The sequence below is a fragment of the Gymnoscopelus braueri genome, assembly GCF_963280865.1.
Source record: "Gymnoscopelus braueri genome assembly, chromosome: 3".
Lineage (NCBI taxonomy): Eukaryota > Metazoa > Chordata > Actinopteri > Myctophiformes > Myctophidae > Gymnoscopelus > Gymnoscopelus braueri.
The window spans coordinates 58,277,821-58,295,431 of NC_137612.1; the positions used below are offsets into that span (position 1 = coordinate 58,277,821).

At 42.4% G+C, this 17,611-nt stretch overlaps 1 protein-coding gene across 1 annotated transcript in view; it reads left to right on the forward strand.

The window, feature by feature from the left end:
• Positions 1 to 17,611, forward strand: part of LOC308079409 (dihydropyridine-sensitive L-type skeletal muscle calcium channel subunit alpha-1-like) — a gene marked incomplete at its 5' end in the record, with an annotated part of 85,997 nt that overhangs the window by 59,319 nt on the left and 9,067 nt on the right. The window contains 14 exons of the mRNA XM_080420877.1: positions 154 to 206; positions 443 to 589; positions 809 to 1,010; positions 2,407 to 2,565; positions 3,228 to 3,338; positions 4,408 to 4,491; positions 8,033 to 8,080; positions 9,676 to 9,702; positions 10,448 to 10,573; positions 11,218 to 11,283; positions 13,059 to 13,150; positions 13,694 to 13,853; positions 14,156 to 14,283; positions 15,972 to 16,068. Of these exons, the coding sequence (XP_080277003.1) occupies positions 154 to 206; positions 443 to 589; positions 809 to 1,010; positions 2,407 to 2,565; positions 3,228 to 3,338; positions 4,408 to 4,491; positions 8,033 to 8,080; positions 9,676 to 9,702; positions 10,448 to 10,573; positions 11,218 to 11,283; positions 13,059 to 13,150; positions 13,694 to 13,853; positions 14,156 to 14,283; positions 15,972 to 16,068 (1,500 nt within the window). The remainder of the gene's footprint in view (positions 1 to 153; positions 207 to 442; positions 590 to 808; positions 1,011 to 2,406; positions 2,566 to 3,227; positions 3,339 to 4,407; positions 4,492 to 8,032; positions 8,081 to 9,675; positions 9,703 to 10,447; positions 10,574 to 11,217; positions 11,284 to 13,058; positions 13,151 to 13,693; positions 13,854 to 14,155; positions 14,284 to 15,971; positions 16,069 to 17,611) is intronic.

A 17,611-nucleotide genomic window follows, 5' to 3' on the forward strand; every position in this document is an offset into this window, starting at 1 on the left:
CAATTTCTATATGAATTTTTAACAATGCATTGTACTCCCTGGCTGCACAGAGTGTGTGCAACATTGAGTTGCACCATACATGTGTGCATATAGTGCATACCCATGCAGTGCTGCAGGACTAACACTGGGTGGGGCTGTTCTCCTCTTCTCCAGGGCAAGTTCTATGCATGCACTGATCCCGACCAGATGACTGAGGAAACATGCAAGTACGAACACTGACAGTTACAACTCATATTCATATCAAGAAAGGTACAACACACAACATTATTTTAGCGTAATTCTATTGTGTGTGTGTGTGTGGTTGTGTGTGTGCGTGTGTGTGTGTGTGTGTGTGTGTGTGTGTGTGTGTGTGTGTGTGTGTGTGTGTGTGTGCGTGCGTGCGTGCGTGCGTGCGTGCGTGCGCGTGTGTGCGTGTGTGTGTGTGTGTGTGTGTGTGTCTCAGGGGTTGGTATATAAGGTACCAGGAAGGGGAGCTACATGAGATGGTTGTCAGGAAGAGAGAGTGGATCAACGCTGAGCTCAACTTTGACAACATCCTGAACGGCATGCTGGCTCTGTTCACCATATCTACCTTCGAAGGATGGCCCAAGTACCGTAATAGACACACACTGTTGTGTTGTGTTGTGCTGTGCTGTGTTATATTCTGTGTTGTATATGTGTCATTAGCATTGGCTATTAAAAAAATAGCAGATCTACAAGTTTTATTCTTTATTAGGTATTGTAAAATATTTGATGAATGATTATAGATTATTTCACACTGTTTCACTTGGTCATACACATTGCATTTAGCTTTAATCCATGTGTACAGGTTACTGTATAAAGCCATAGACTCCAACATGGAGGACATGGGGCCGGTTTACAACAACCGTGTGGCCATCTCCATCTTCTTCATCTTCTACCTCATCCTCATCGCCTTCTTCATGATGAACATCTTCGTGGGCTTCGTCATCGTCACCTTCCAGGAGCAGGGAGAGCAGGAGTACAAGAACTGTGAGCTGGACAAGAACCAGGTGAGACAGTACGTGTGTGTGCGCGCGGTCTCAAGCTCCGTATTATTAGGTTCCGCTGTTGAACCGCAGTGTGTCTAGTGTCTACATAGGTGGTGCACCTCTTTCCCTTCCTTGGTTGGCTCCCACAGTGTCAGTTTGCTGGCCACCAGTTCCGGGCACCTGACGCAGTACTCAGCCAGCCTCATCCTTCTCTCTCTGACCTTGTCTGTGACCCGTGGCAGGCCCCCGGTAGAGCAGTGGTTCTCAACCTTTTCAGGCCACGACTCCAAAATAATCATATTGTAACTGGGGACCCCCCAGCCTGACAAGCACTTGGAATTGTAGGAGTTGAGGCATAACATTTAGTTTGACTATGAGACTTTGAGTTCCCACAAAAATCATATGGGGACCCCCACGGAGAACCACTGCCGTAGAGGTCCACGTTTGGGATGTGGTCTGCCCATGTGACATCAAGTGCCATTCATAGCATTTTGTAGACTCCATCCAGGGCATTTTCCTTTTGTGCTGTGAGGGTCCATGTCTCAGCCCCATACAGCAGTACTGACTCCACTGTATGGGTCCATGTCTCAGCCCCATACAGCAGTACTGACTACACTGTGAGGGTCCATGTCTCAGCCCCCATACATCAGTACTGACTCCACTGTAAGGGTCCATGTCTCAGCCCCCATACAGCAGTACTGACTCCACTGTATGGGTCCATGTCTCAGCCCCATACAGCAGTACTGACTACACTTTGAGGGTCCATGTCTCAGCCCCCATACAGCAGTACTGACTCCACTGTATGGGTCCATGTCTTGGCCCCATACAGCAGTACTGACTCCACTGTATGGGTCCATGTCTCAGCCCCCATACAGCAGTACTGACTCCACTGTATGGGTCCATGTCTTGGCCCCATACAGCAGTACTGACTCCACTGTATGGGTCCATGTCTCAGCCCCATACAGCAGTACTGACTCCACTGTATGGGTCCATGTCTTGGCCCCATACAGCAGTACTGACTCCACTGTATGGGTCCATGTCTCAGCCCCATACAGCAGTACTGACTCCACTGTAAGGGTCCATGTCTCAGCCCCCATACAGCAGTACTGACTCCACTGTCTTTTTTTCCCCCGGCGAAGAGGTTTGGTGTACAGGGAAAAAAGAGCAGACCAAGTATCGAGCCAAAGGTCAAGTTTTGAAGGTTTAAGTCGTTAAAAGAAAACACATTTAACGTGAATCCAATATGTAGTGGGGGTTCCTGCTTCATCTCTCTCTCAGCTAAGGGGTCCTTGATTAGAGCATTCCAGGCCCACAGTGCAGCTAAGCTCAATTGTTCCTACAAGTTCCTGCATACTGTAGTAGATGTTTCTGTTTTCATGTCTTCTATTGAACAAAAATGTCCATGTAACCCTTTCAGCGCCAGTGTGTGCAGTATGCTCTGAAGGCGCGGCCACTGCGCTGCTACATTCCTAAGAACCCGTTCCAGTACCAGGTGTGGTACATCGTCACTTCCTGCTACTTCGAGTACCTCATGTTCCTGCTCATCATGCTGAACACCATGTGTCTGGGAATGCAGGTAGGCTACTACAGCTCCCTTCCCCTCCCCAATACAGCACCTGTCTAGAGAGCCACTTCCTCCCTTTGTTTCATAGTATACTTTAAGTTCCTATTTATCGTTGTCACAATGAAAACTAATTGTCAAGTTTTTAAAGAACAAAAGGCCATGACATTCTTTTGACATACTTTTGTAATATTAATATTATATTATCATTCAAATCTTTGTGTTTTGCCAGTTTTGAGGGTTCCCACTTGCCTCTAACTATAATTAACTATCATTAATCTCTTCAAACTCCACCTCGGCCCGTAGCACTTGACCTAGTAGTTTTTGACGACCATGCAGACATACCTTACATTTGTACTCATGTTTTTGTTACTTAGGCTTGTTTTTTTCTTGACCACAATCTTTTTTTATTTATTTTTATTTAGATAGCATGTTATTTACACAGATGCTAGGTTCATTGTTTACCTGGTATCCCATAGTTTCATTGTACAGATTATAATTGTTTTGATAGTATATTATTTAGACTGATGCTAGGTTCTTGGTGATCCTGTAGTTTACTGAGGCACTACACTGTCTCTCTGCATTCTATTTATTGTGAGCCACTCTGGATAAGAGTGTCTGCTAAATGTCTAAATTGTAAATTGTTATGTGTACATTTGATCTGCTCTCCTCTGCAGCACTGTAACCAGTCGGACCACGTCACCCACCTCTCTGACATGCTGAACATCATCTTCACTGTACTATTCACCGTGGAGATGCTCCTCAAACTGATGGCCTTCAAAGCCAAGGTGGGTTACAATTAGCGCTGTCAAAATAACTGAGTTAACTGAGCTAATTAATGGGATTGCATTAGCTTAAAACAAAATATGCAATTAACGCATTCATCCAATTCCATCCACTCTGGATGCACTATTCATCGCTCTGTTATCTGATAGCTGATAGATCCAAACAATGTCACACAACAGCAGTGTTGTAAAGTAACTAAGTACAATAACTCAAGTACTGTACTTAAGTAAAACGTTTAGGTATTTTTTATTTACTGGAGTATTTCCAGTTTTCAGTACTTTTACTTCTACTCCACTACATCTCAGGGATGGCAAATATTTTATTTTTATTTCACTACAATTATTTGGAAACTTTAGTTACTAGTTACTTTGTAGATTTTGATTTTTTATTACAAAACATACATTAACCACTTCAACCCTATTTATTTTGGCCATTTGAAAACAGCCGATCTATAAGCTCACAATGCGGGCTTGTAGATCAGCTATTTTCAAAAGACTCTTATACATTTTAAAACTTGTGAAATGGGACATTCTGCATTATGAGTACTATCTACTATATTTTTTTACTTATTGTCTGTTATATGTGAGAGGACCTCAACGGAAATAAGTCTCAGGACTTTCTTGGGAAATCTTCGAACTGCAAGTGGTTTTTGCTTTTCAAATAAATCAAATCAAAATAATTCTGGTACTTAAATACATTTTGATGCCACTACTTTTGCGCTTTTACATTTTCTCTGGCGACCAGGCTGTGTGTCTAGCATAATAAATGTCAAAGTGATTGACAGGTGCTTATAATCATTGGTTGAAATTGGTCAGTAGCCTACCTGCGTCACGTTTTTTGTTTGACAGAAAGTAAATAATATTGGACTTTTAGGGACAAATTAAATTTTGAATTCCGGACTTTTACTTGTAACAGAGTATTTCTACATGGCAGTATTGATACTTTCCACTACTGCACAACAGCAGTTCTGTTTGAATCATAAGTTATATTGTGTTAGAGATTAGTCCTGCCTGGATTAGTAATAATGCACACCACCACACAATAACACATGTCCTGTGTTAACTTGTACAGGGCTACTTTGGAGATCCGTGGAATGTCTTTGACTTTGTCATTGTCATCGGCAGCGTGGTGGATGTGACACTCAGCGAGGTTAATGTAAGTACCCAGTCGGCACCTCATAATCTCATGTCAGTGTTTTTTTATTTAATGGTCATAAACAAGTGAGCAGAAGGCCTGCGTGTCTGTTTTACGTTTGAATGTTCGGGGTGTTTCTGGGTGTCAGTCTTAGGTGTAATTCTAAATCACATCAGAGGTGTAAAGTAACTAAGTACATTTACTCAAGTACTGTACTTAAGTACAATTTTGTGGTATGTTTACTTTACTGGAGTATTTCCAATTTTCAGTACTTTTACTTCTACTCCACTACATCTCTATCTCAGAGGCAAATATTGTACTTTTACTCCACTACAATTATTTGAACACTTTAGTTACTAGTTGCTTTTTAGATTTTGATTATTATTACAAAACCTACATTACTTACTTCAGCCCTATATACATTTTGGCGATTTGAAAATAGCCGAACTACAAGCTCACAATGTGTCGCAATGCTATTTTCAAAAGGTTCTAGTACTTAGTTACTTTACGCCACTGCAGCCCAGAGTAGGGAACCATAATATCAAACAAAAACACAGCGCCGAAAAAACTAAAAGTACAGCGAATGTGAACCGGCAAACAGACGCTGCATGCGTCAAGCCTGTTTTCATTGAGTGCTAGAAAACATGAGACTGGCTTGTTTGGTCATTTAAAAAAAGATTTCAAACGTTTTTTTTTTTTTTACATTATTCTGTTTAATGCAAGAACAATGGCTTCTATTTCAGCTTGCTAACTTTCCAGGAAGACAAAGGCTGTAGTTTTTATAGGGCATAGCAGTGGTGGCCATTTTTTGGTGCCACATATAGGAAACCCATTCATTGTTTCCCATAGAGATTTCCGAAAATATTTATATAAATTATTTTAAGCCTGGAATCACGGCATCCAGGCTCCTGGTGAATCATGACTATAAAACATTTGATTCTGTGTCAAAAAAATATTTGAAAACCACAAAAAAGGGTATGTATTAAATGTAGTATATCTCTGCTGTCGGGCAGAAACCAGCTATCTCCAAAATGTACATTTTCAGGAAATGAAAAAACAAAACAAAAAGTGGAGGTTTTGTTCATCATCAGAACAGCTGAATGGACCTCCAAGCTCACAATGAGGTTGGAGGTCAAAAGGGGGTGGAGCCTGGAGTCAGCAAAACCAGCTATCTCCCCCCCTTTGGTGGACTTAGCTGGTTTAGCAGAAAGTTTGAGGATCCAATGGAGTTAGCTGGTTTTGTCAGCTTTTTAATGCTTTTCATTGGTTCAATATTGTTTTTAACCAACACACAGACGTAGAGGGTGTTCAATAGCACTGATTTATGAAAAAAAAAAAAAAAAAGAAAAACGATAATATAATTAAATATTCAAATATTTTTTGAATGATGTCACTGGTAGGGCAGGTTTCTGAACTGACCACAGCCCACCAATGAGACACAGAGTGAGCAGACAGAAATGGTGCCATCGTGTATAATGAGCATTATTTAGGACCAATGATATGAAGATAATGTTAAAAATGGGTTAAGCGGTCCTTTTTTAACAAAAAATGTTTTTATTCGCCTTCATTACGCACCATGCCTGCGTAGAAACACACGAGTCAAGCTTCCCTGCTGCCTCCAGCAGGTGGCAGCCTGGACGATACGGTCAGTATGAGGAGAAAATATCCTCCACCTCATCCACTGCTGCTGCTGCTGCTGCTGCTGCTGCACCACCCAACCTCCACCTAAACCTCTCCCCTGCACGGTCGCTGTCGGGTGGAAACCTTGTATGTCAAGAACCGTTACTTTTAAGGAAATGTGAAAAAATAACCTGTGTTCCAATGGACCTAATGTAAATATTAGTTACAAGCTCCTGTTAATACTTTGCATTGGTTCAATATTTATAAAATTCACTTCCCCAATGTTTCAAAAATAAATAAATAGCCAATCTACAAGCCCACGATGTGTTGCACCGTGGCGTGTTGTGAGTTGGTGTAGATCTGCTATTTTTGCTGCTTCTGCTCGATACTATTGTATAATGAAATATCGGCAATTCATTTATGGAGAAAAAAATTAAAAAATAAACGTTTGGTTGAAATATGAAGATACAAGGTTTCTGCCCCAACAACAACAACGTCAACGATGTCTGTCCTGTGGAAGAGACCCTCTTCCAGTAGAAGACTCCCACCCTTCTTAAAGCCAGCCACAGCATTCCCTGCTCACCATCACTGCTTGCTATTGCAGGATGTGACTTTCCACAAGATAAATGTGGGACACGGTAGGCCTAAAGACCAGCTGAAATGGGTTTTTGTGAGACACATCGTGGCCTATTCCTAAACATATTTTTCATTTCAGCTCTTAAAGGTTGGAATAACAAGACATTTGAACAATTGAACAGTGAAAGGGGAGGAGGACGTGGATCTTTTTGAAATTATTTGACGCGTGGGTTATTGTCTTGATGTACGTATACCTACAACCTGTATGCCACGTACAGTATAGGCTACCCACAACACCACCACACCCTGCTGCTGCACCCACCTGTATACCCGCAGCACCACCACACCCTGCTGCTGCACCCACCTGCCACCCCTTGGACACCATGTAGGGCTGGGCGATACGGACAAAATCAAGCAGTATTTTGAATTATGTTATTGTGAAAAACACCTTTGCCATCATGAAATTACAGTATGCAAAATCCCAGACAATATCCAGTCTCATGTCACAATATGAATGTATTGTCCAGCCCTAACACCCTGCCATGCATCATGGGTTATTTTCTGCCTGTGTGACAGATCAGCTATCTCATGACCTCATCTCCAAGGGTCATAAATTCCTCGTCATACGACTTTGTTGCCTTACAAACAACAGCTCAACTGAAAAAACAGTGACCCATGCTGTTATTTTCCCTCCATGAGCTGTTGATGAACCTTTTATGTGGACACACATTGCCACTTGTAATAGCAGATTAAATGCTCTGGGTAGAAAATAATTCAAATGTTCCATCCATCTCGACCCGTCATTCCTCAGCAGTCCATCGACCATGTTCACACGGCGGCCATTTTGCTCTTACAAGTCAGGCGGGGTTTCCCACATAGATAGAAACCTAGATACCTCATTTGCCTCTGCAGTTTGTTGGAGCGACCTGTATCGCGGCCCCATTTTAGAGGGGGCACACTGCCACTCAAAGTGACTACTGGCCAATCACAGCGCGTTGACTACTGGCCAATCACGGCGTGTCTTTTCCAGGACTTGTCAGAATCTAGCTGTCCCACCCCCACCTGCCTCTGATTGGCTTACCGAACGTCCCCTTCTGTGACGCACGCGGAAGCTTGCCCCCTCCAATATGGCGCCCGAGATACAGACGCCTCAGAGCCGGAGGGGGCGTCTACCTTTATATGTCTATGGTTTCCCACCCCGAGTGGGATCTAAAAGAAAAATGGCCGTCATGTAAACATCCTCACTCCCGTGTGACGCTACATCATTATCTGGCCTCCCCTCTCCTCCCCTCTCCTCACGTCTGTGATGTCACCTCCTGTCTGACCTCCCTTTTTTTACCAACCTCTTTTGTCTCCTGACTTACAGGCGGCGTTGGAGTCCTCTGGCGGCCTCTACTGTCTGCAAGGATGCGCTGTAACTATTATTCTGCTTCTGTAGTGCAACTGAATGATGGTTTGCATGTTAACATCTTTGTCATCCATAGCCACTTAAGCCCTATTCCAAAATGTTCAACATGACAGACAGAGAGACAGACGGCGATAAGCAGGGCCAAGAATGAAGCGTAAAAAGCTAAGTGCAATAATAGCACAATAAGACATGGAAACGGAATAGATTGAAATTGAGACAAAGCAAATGATTCCAACAGGTGAAACTACTTTTCAGCTTGACCCAGCTGAGGTGGTCATACATAGGACGCAGGGGGGCAATCCCGGGTTAAGATCCTCACTCATGGACACCTCAACCTATTGCCATTGACAGGTATCGAACTCTCGACCTCCGGACTCACAGGCTGAGACAATACCTGTAGTGCTATAGCTTTGTCCAGGCTGAAGTTGTCTGTTGAAGATCATAAACTTTTGAACCAAGCCCCTGTTTCACTAACACTAAGATCACTCGTTCACAAACCATTTACCAATGGAAAAATTGTACGTCTCCTCGGAACCGAAACTGGTGAAAGTAGCCGTTCTACAAGCTCAGAAACATGTTGCTATCTGAAAAGTTGTGAGATTGTAGATCGGCTATTTTCACAATGAAGTATGTCATACATTGAAAAAAACTACTCTCAAATAAGCATTTCAGGTTATCTTTAACAATTGCGTATGCATTAATTGATGCAGTCGTGTTTTGTGAAATGCAATTGAAAAGTAGCCTGTATGAGGTGAGGTTTGAACCGGTGACCCTGTAGTTGCGAGGCGGATACTGTAGAGAGAAGCCATTGGACTAACAGACAGGAACATTTGAAAAAGGAGCTCACACAGATGACAGTTTCACGCAAATTGCTCAGAAATCCTGGGTTTAAGTGTTTTTCAAACTGCTCAAAATTGCGGACAATCTAAGGGCGAAGCTTACTGGTCAAAGTGATAGATGTGTTCCTCATGAGTCAAGGCACATGTGTAAGCAAGGTTCACGGCTGTCGGCCAAACGAGGCATGACTTTTGCCTGTTTAAAGTCTGCATTTAAAAATTGGCTCTTAAAAGCAATTTTTTAAACTTATTTTAACTGCTTTTCATATAATTCAAAATGGTGGGAGATCTAAAGGTCAGAGGTCAAAAGTCAGAGTGTGAAAGTTGTTCATCATGAGTAGACGCATGTGTGTATCGAAGTTTCATGGCTGTAGGTCAAACAGGGCATGAGTTGTACCTGTTCAAAGTTGGCATTTTTCAATTGAGTGCTATAGCGCCACCCTTTGACAAGTGAGTGTGAGAATTATTTCTTGATAGTTTTTCATAACCATCTACCATATGGCCGAATTTCGTAAAAGGCGTATGCACGGTTAAGCCAGAACTGCGAAAAGTGGCAGAAGAAGAAACGGAATACTGCGAATAAGACGGGAGCCATGCTAGCAGCCTGGCCCCGTAATAATGCTCTGTTGACTCTAACAAACTAACAGTTATGTTTGACTGCTTGGCCAGTGTAAAAGTGACAGGATAACCTATAGTTTTAACACCAGGAAACTAATTGCAAACAAATAATATTTTTATCATTGAACATATATTTTATTATTCCAGGAAGTGGATCCCATGGAAATGATTGCAGTAAGTTTCTATGATATGTTTTTCCTTCTTTTTTACTAGATCATACAGGGACACCTTCACTTAATGCGACCCTCAGGTCAATATCCAAATACTGATATTATATACTGTTATTTCAGCTGTTCCAATTCCAAACATGCATATTTACATGACCTGTATTAATTACCACAGTACATTGTAATACATTATATTGTATTTTTCCAATGTATTTGTATTTAAGTTAAAGTTAATACAAGTATAACTAGTGCATTTGAAATTAAATAAAATGTTACACTGAATAATAATTGTTAATATCCCTTTATGATTACATCTGTGACTATTGTGGTTTATTTGAGTGATGGGGTTTACAGTATGAGACTGGATTGAGTGTGGAAATTTAGTGGCCCTCTCCATCATCAAAGCATATTTTAATGCTTTATTTAGCTAAATTAACTAATTATATTTATGCTTTTTAAAGCTGGGTAGTCGTGTGTAAATAGAACTCAGTTATACTTTGTTCTGTCTTTTTAAAATCTCTTTTATGTCCTTGCCTCAACTGTCCATAGCAAGATGACATACTGTATAAATAGTTGAACTCTGTGTGTGACACTTAAAACAGCCCATTTGTATATAATTATCACTCAATATTTTACCGTATAGACACCTGTTCCAATCAACACACTCAGATTTTCCAAATATAATGTTGCAACGCTACCAGTCGGGAAAGTATTTCCATGCTAAATGTAAAACATTTGTTCTGTTGTGTCAGTCTTCAGAGAACATGAGCGTGTCCATCACATTCTTCAGACTGTTCCGAGTCATGAGGCTGGTCAAGCTGCTCAACCGCTCCGAGGGCATCAGGAACCTGCTGTGGACCTTCATCAAGTCCTTCCAGGTCAGAGGTCACTGCTGTCTAGCTACTGCCAAAGATCATAGATATAGAAACCTAGATACCTCATTGGCCTCTGCAGTTCGTTGGAGCGACTGGTATCGCGGTCGCCATTTTAGAGTAGGCAAGCTACCATTCAAAGTGACTACTGGCCAATCACAGCGCGTTGACTACTGGCCAATCACAGCGCGTAGACTACTGGCCAATCACAGCGCGTCTAACTGACTTTTGCTGCGCGGCTGCCTCTTACGAAAAGACCCGCCCCACCTGCCTCTGATTGGCATACCAAACGCCCCCTTCTGTGACACACGCGGAAGCTTGCCTACGCTAAAATGGCGCCCGAGATACCAATTCCTCAGAGCCGAAGGAGGCGTCTACCTTTATATGTCTATGCCAAAGATGCTCTATTATTTAGGAAGATCCACCATCCCAATTTTCGCCACTAGGTGCGAGTTAAAAGCCAGTTGTGAGTGTCTTGCTATTCTATTTGTCTTGGTCATAAACCTAACCCTTCAAGTCCTTCCAGGTCACTGCTGTCTATCTACTGCTGATCACCCACAGTGTTGTGTAGTGAGTGATGTATGTTGTGTAGTGATGTTGTGTGGTGATGTTTTGTAGTGATGTGCTGTTGTTGTTGTTGTTGTCTTCAGGCTATTCCATACGTAGGTATGCTCATCCTGATGCTGTTCTTCATCTATGCTGTGGTTGGCATGCAGGTACTGTACACGCACGCACGCACAAACAGCTGTGAGACGCACACACTATTTCTATCGATTACACACCCCATGGAGTCTTGAATTCATGGAGATTTTTTTGTTTTTGTCGTTTTCCTATGCCAATAATTTGATGACCGGCGGCGGCTCCGGTAAGAGACTCAAAGTGTCAACTTTGAGTCTCTTACCGGAGACATTAGCATCTTTCCGCCGGTCATCAAATTATTGCCTTAGGAATGCGACAAAAACTAAAAACTCTCCATGAATTCAAGGCTTCATGGGGTGTGTAAATGATAGAAAATAAGTAATTTTTTGGGTGAACTATCTCTTTAAGTACCCAGTCTTATGACTTACCTTAAGACCCGGAGGTGTGGCCAATACTGTTTTGCTATTTTGAGTGGCCAAACAGCATTGGCCACTCCTCCAGGTCTTAAGTTAAGACATAAGACCTGGTACTTAAGACACCCAGAGAGAGAGATAGCGAGAGAGCGAGAAAGAGAATCAGAGAGAGAGCGAGAGAAGTAAATGTAGGCTACATTTCAAGTTGTGCAATTTGATTATTGGCGAATGATAACAACTGCCACAAGGAATAAAAAATCAGACTGTGAAGATTACAGAGAGAGAGAGTATAAAGCATTACGTGTGCTATAAGACCGGCCCGGTTAGACCGTGTATCATGCATCCTGCGCAGTGCGCACACTACAAAGTATTTTAACCGTCCGACCGGTATATACCCAGTGGGTGATCAAGTTCCCGAGCACCCACAGGATCGGCGCCTATGCACACATGCATGCATGGGTTGCTAAGCCAGACTGACAGCCCTCACAGGGCCACAGCTCTCCTGGTGCAGAAACTTTCTGAGGTGTCATCCTGAACACCTCTTATACACAGAGATGCTATTCTAAATGGTCATTATAGTGCTAAAGATAAGAGACACCATACTGTAGGTGAGGAAAGATTATGCTGACTGGATAAGTTAAGTTACATAAACCTTTTGTTACCACCATGCTGGTTGACTCCTCTGGTGCGATATCCTCTTAAATCAACAACATTTATAGAAGTAATGGGAAGCACCACTCATAGTGGCAAAGGGGACTGGTTAAGTTTGAAATCAGCTGATCACGGACATGACGACAGGAGCCAGCAATGGTAGGAGAACATAACAGCTGCAGTCAAGTTGAAATGAGCACTTTGGTGTGAGAAGTTGCTGACAATGCATTTTAGACTATATTCAACTGGGTTGAATACAAGGGAAATAGATCCACAAACACACATTTGGCAGTCTATACATTTCTCCACCATAACGCACACACACAACTAGAAATAACACACACACACACGCACGCACGCACGCACGCACACACACACACACACACACACACACACACAAACACACACACACACACACACACACGCACACACACATCCAGGGTTACAGTATTGACACACCATTTTGCTGACATACACTACATTCTCCTACATATCTTTGGTAAAAAATAATTGCTCTGCTCGACAGAACCTACATTATCATTATGTTCTCCTCTACAGATATTTGGTAAATAACCCTGCTAGAACATATACATTAACATAATACTGTATGTTCTCCTGCAGATCTTTGGTAAAATAGGCTAGTCCTGGTAGAACCTATATGTTAACATACTGCTACAGATGTTTGGTAAAATAGCCCTGGTAGATGGAACCTACATGAACATATACTGTGTAATGTTCTCTACAGATGTTTGGTAAAATATCCCTCGTATACACATGTTCTCCTGCAGATCTTTGGTAAAATTGCTCTGGTAGATGGGACCTACATCAACAGGAACAACAACTTCCAGACGTTCCCTCAAGCTGTGCTGCTGCTGTTCAGGTGACTGGACAACATGACTGCACTACTCACATTATTTTATTATTTGAAGGGTTGTTCCAGTCTCCTGTATTCTGTTACAACCCTCTCACCCTTCATTAGAACAAATAGCCACCTTTCTGCAAATGTTCACCCAAGGCTAGGGATATTATGGTTCAAGAAGTTCTAAGTGCTCTAGCAGGTGTTACACCAGTTTTATTTTCTTTCTTTTTTGGGGGTCTTTCTTTCTTTTTTCTTTTATTATTGTTTTTTTTTCCTTTCTTTTTTTCTTGGGTAGGTGTTTATTATTTTCCTTGTTGCTTCCTGGTCTGGTCTGGTTATTATTGTTCTATTAGTTCCTGGGCAGGAGTTTATTATTGTTGTGTAAGTTCTTGGGCAGGTGTTTATTATTGCTCTATTAGTTCCTGGCCAGGTGTTTATCATTGTTCTATACGTTCTTGGGCAGTTGTTCATTATTGATCTGGCTGCTTCCTCTGGGCATGTGTATTGTTATTGTTGCTTCCTCTGGGAAGGTGTTTTATTGTTCTGTGTGCTTCCTTTGGTCAGGTGTGCAACAGGAGAGGCGTGGCATGAGGTGATGTTGGCTTGTATGTACGGGAAGAGATGTGACCCCAAGTCAGACTACCTGCCTGGGGAGGAGTTCACCTGCGGAGCCAACATTGCCATCATTTACTTCATGAGCTTTTACATGCTCTGTGCCTTCCTGGTACGCGTGTACGCACGCACGCACGCACACACGCACGCACGCTCGCTCGCTCACACGTGCATGCACGCACGCACAGAAATTGCTGCCCGTCAAAATAAAATAGCTATTGGGAGATAACATAAGAAAAAAATATATAATAATAATAATCTATCTTTTTATATACACATTTGTATAAATATCAATTGAGAGATTTGGGGGCCCTTGGCGTGAATACGTTTGGGAACTCCTTAACGGATGAGCCCAGCATGTATCGGTCCTACAAATCACCAGCCTTTCTTTCTAAATGACTGTGTCTCCATCAGGTCATCAACTTGTTTGTGGCTGTCATCATGGACAACTTTGACTACCTGACGCGTGATTGGTCCATCCTGGGCCCCCAGCACCTGGACGAGTTCAAGAAGATCTGGGCGGAGTACGACCCCGAAGCTACGTGAGTCCCTGTGCATCAGCCATCACTGGATGACAACCGTGTAGAGGCAATGTTGGGTTGCATCCTGTCCTATATCACAATTAGCTAGAGGGTCAACCGACGGTGGGTGGGTGGACGACTGGACGTCACAAACATGCGGATCTGCGAGGTCCACCGTTGCTCCGATCCGCACCACATGTGGGCCCTGGTGTGGCTATTGGTGTGGCCGCATGTGGCCCCCAGGGGCCCCTTGCTACCACACGCGCACCGTCGCTCCGATCCGCAGCAAACTGCCACAGGGGCCCTTATCTTATTTATATTGAGTCAAATACCCCCGTCAAATGCACACATATATGGAGACAAATGCACATACATGGAGATCAACATGCACTGATGTCAGACACACACAACATAAAAATGCACATGACATCAGTTCAACATGAACTGATGTCAGACATAATTGTGTCAAATGCACATATATGGAGATTCAACATGCACTAATGTCAGACACAACAGAAACCCAGGGCCCCCCTGTCAAATGCACATATATGGAGTCAAATGCAAATACCATATTATATAGCTCCTGTTTAATGCACATAACATGTGGATTTATTTTAAAGATTTTTTTAAAGATTTTTTGGGGGGCTTTTATGCCTTTATTGATAGGACTGTAGCCTGACAGGAAATGGGGACACGCTGTCAGGCTACACTGAGCTTATATAGGTGCCTACACTGCGCCTAGGGGCCTGTCCAGGCCATAATATGTGCATTTATATGGAGTCAAATGCACATACCGTACATGGAGTTCAACATGCACTGATGTCAGACACAACATAAAACTCCAGCGGATAGAATGCAAGCTTTAAAGTTGTACAATGCAGAATCACAAATAACGATTTTTAGCAACCTCTGCTGGTCACTACCGTCACTGCATACAATTTCCCTAGTCCTCGGAATTCCATTCGTTTTCACCGGAAGCCGGAAGCGTTTCAAAAAGCGATCTTTTAATTGTTTTATACTATCTACGGATCGTTTCTCTTAGCCAGTGGAGCATTAGTTACCATGAGCTGTGCTTTCTTTTTCTGTTCTTTTTCGATCTTCCAATCCTACATTATCTTAAAATCAGCGTGAGGTTCCTTTTTGTTAATAGCGCGGTAGTTCCTGGCCAAACAGGAAACCGTTGCGGTAGTTCCTGAGGACGTCGGCCACGACGTCATGACGTTGGCCAGGAACGTCATTTTCCCGGGAAAGTCCCCCCCGTACACGTTCAATAGAAAATATATAAATAAAAGGCTTCCGGGGGTGAAATTCACGGAGTGGGTGTTGTGAAACTTTTGCCACTCGCAAAAGATATACAATTTAACTTTAGTTTTGTTGAAAACGTTACCTAGTATTACTTTAAGGGCCAGAAAAGCCGCTGAGAACAGAACAGGCAAGACCAGCAAAGTGACACTGAGGAGATAACCAAGCAGCGACCTGCCCAAAACCGTCGGATCAACATGCACTGATGTCAGACACATCTATCCTGCAGAACAGATAGAATGATCTACGGTGCAAAATAGGGCCGCTTCTGTAAAAGAACATGCACAATAGTGTGAATGTGTCTAGCTACTGTTTGCAATGTAACTGGTAGGCTAATAACTTTAATAGAAATGTAACTGGTTACATACATTTGGAAGAAGAAATGATTTTCTCTTCCGATCCAACAGGGGGCGTATTAAGCATCTGGATGTGGTGACACTCCTGCGGAGAATCCCTCCTCCCTTGGGTTTTGGTAAATTCTGCCCACATCGCATTGCGTGCAAGGTGAGCTAGACCAGTGGTTCTCAAACTCTTGTGGCTCGGGACATCCCTGTAAATAATGTTTTCATCCATGACACCCCTGAATGACATTGGCCCCGATTCACTCAGCAATTTACGACCATATTTTGATCTTACCGGCATTTAAGACAATTCCTACACTAGCAGTCAGATTCATTAATGTTTTTTTGTCTGTGTTTTGAGTGTGAGGTGCGCCCGTTCTCAAGTCAGCCCCGAGGCTGTCTTACCAGGGAGTAAAGCTGTGCGTATGTCGTTAGAATGCTATATTCTTTCTTCAATATTAAATTACGACAGTGGCAAACCTCAAATAAAATAGTATGTGCCCAACATTTGTCAATACATAGATCCATTCCGCATTCCAACGTAGGACAGTGATATATTAATCCTGAATTTACACATTTAACCAATAAATAATCAATAAGCTCTAGTCCATAATCGGATAGCATTGTTCCACTTGTAGCTATGCCCTGGATTTCAACGTCATCTTTTTACCTCGGTAAAGGTGAGAAATGTTCAGTAGAAAAGGCTTATATAATATCCTTTCCATGTTTATAGTCTATTATTTGGTGGTGGGGTTAGCTGTAAACTTCTTTAGTCTCATTACACATGATGAGAGCATTACGTTCAGCTGAGACCCGCTTCCAGACAGAGCAGATGTACAAGTTATCTGTCAAGGTGATGTGACACCGACATCTGTTTTTTTAGACGAGAGACGATGTTGAACTTCTCCGCACCACCAGCGTTGCCATATTTTGTGAGAGAAATAAGCAACCACATCTAGGAAAACAAGCCCCAAAGAAGCAACTATGGCACTAAGCCATTATGAGCACTTTAATTAAACCTATATACATTGAAATTAGATACTGTATACATTGAAAAAAGCCGATCTACAAGCCAATCTACAAGCAAATTGAAAATAGCTGATCTACAAGCTCACAGCGCTTCGCGATGTGACACGTTGTGAGCTTGTAGATCTGCTATTTTCCAAAAAAAATCTTGAAATAAAATGTGGAATATTTGGAAGATTTTTTTAAGCATTCTAACAACACAAATCTGGTACGGGGCTCCAGCTGGCACAAAACATTTTCAGATGGGGGTTATAGGGATACATTAGCCTATACCTACATATTAACTTGGGGGTCCATGACATAAAAATATTGGAGAACCACTGGTTAAAATAATTGAACAATTGTGAAGCAAGCCCAAATAAGCAACTATACTTTAGAAACAAGCCCAAAAAACTGCACCCCACAGCTACCAATATTTACAAGCAACTTCACAGAAAAATAAGCCCACATTCGCTTATAATAAGCGGACCCAAGATAGCGCCGCCCATGGCTGTGTTGTAAACTGTGCTCCACTGTACCAAATGAAATTCCTAACATGTTCACATGTCATGGCAATAAAGTCTTCTGATTCTGATTCTGATTCTGATTCTGACATGGCTAAACTGTTCAGTACGGTGAAGTTGAAGTTGGATGTTTCATTTCCTGTTGCCTTTTATGGTGTATAAAGGGGAGTGAAACAA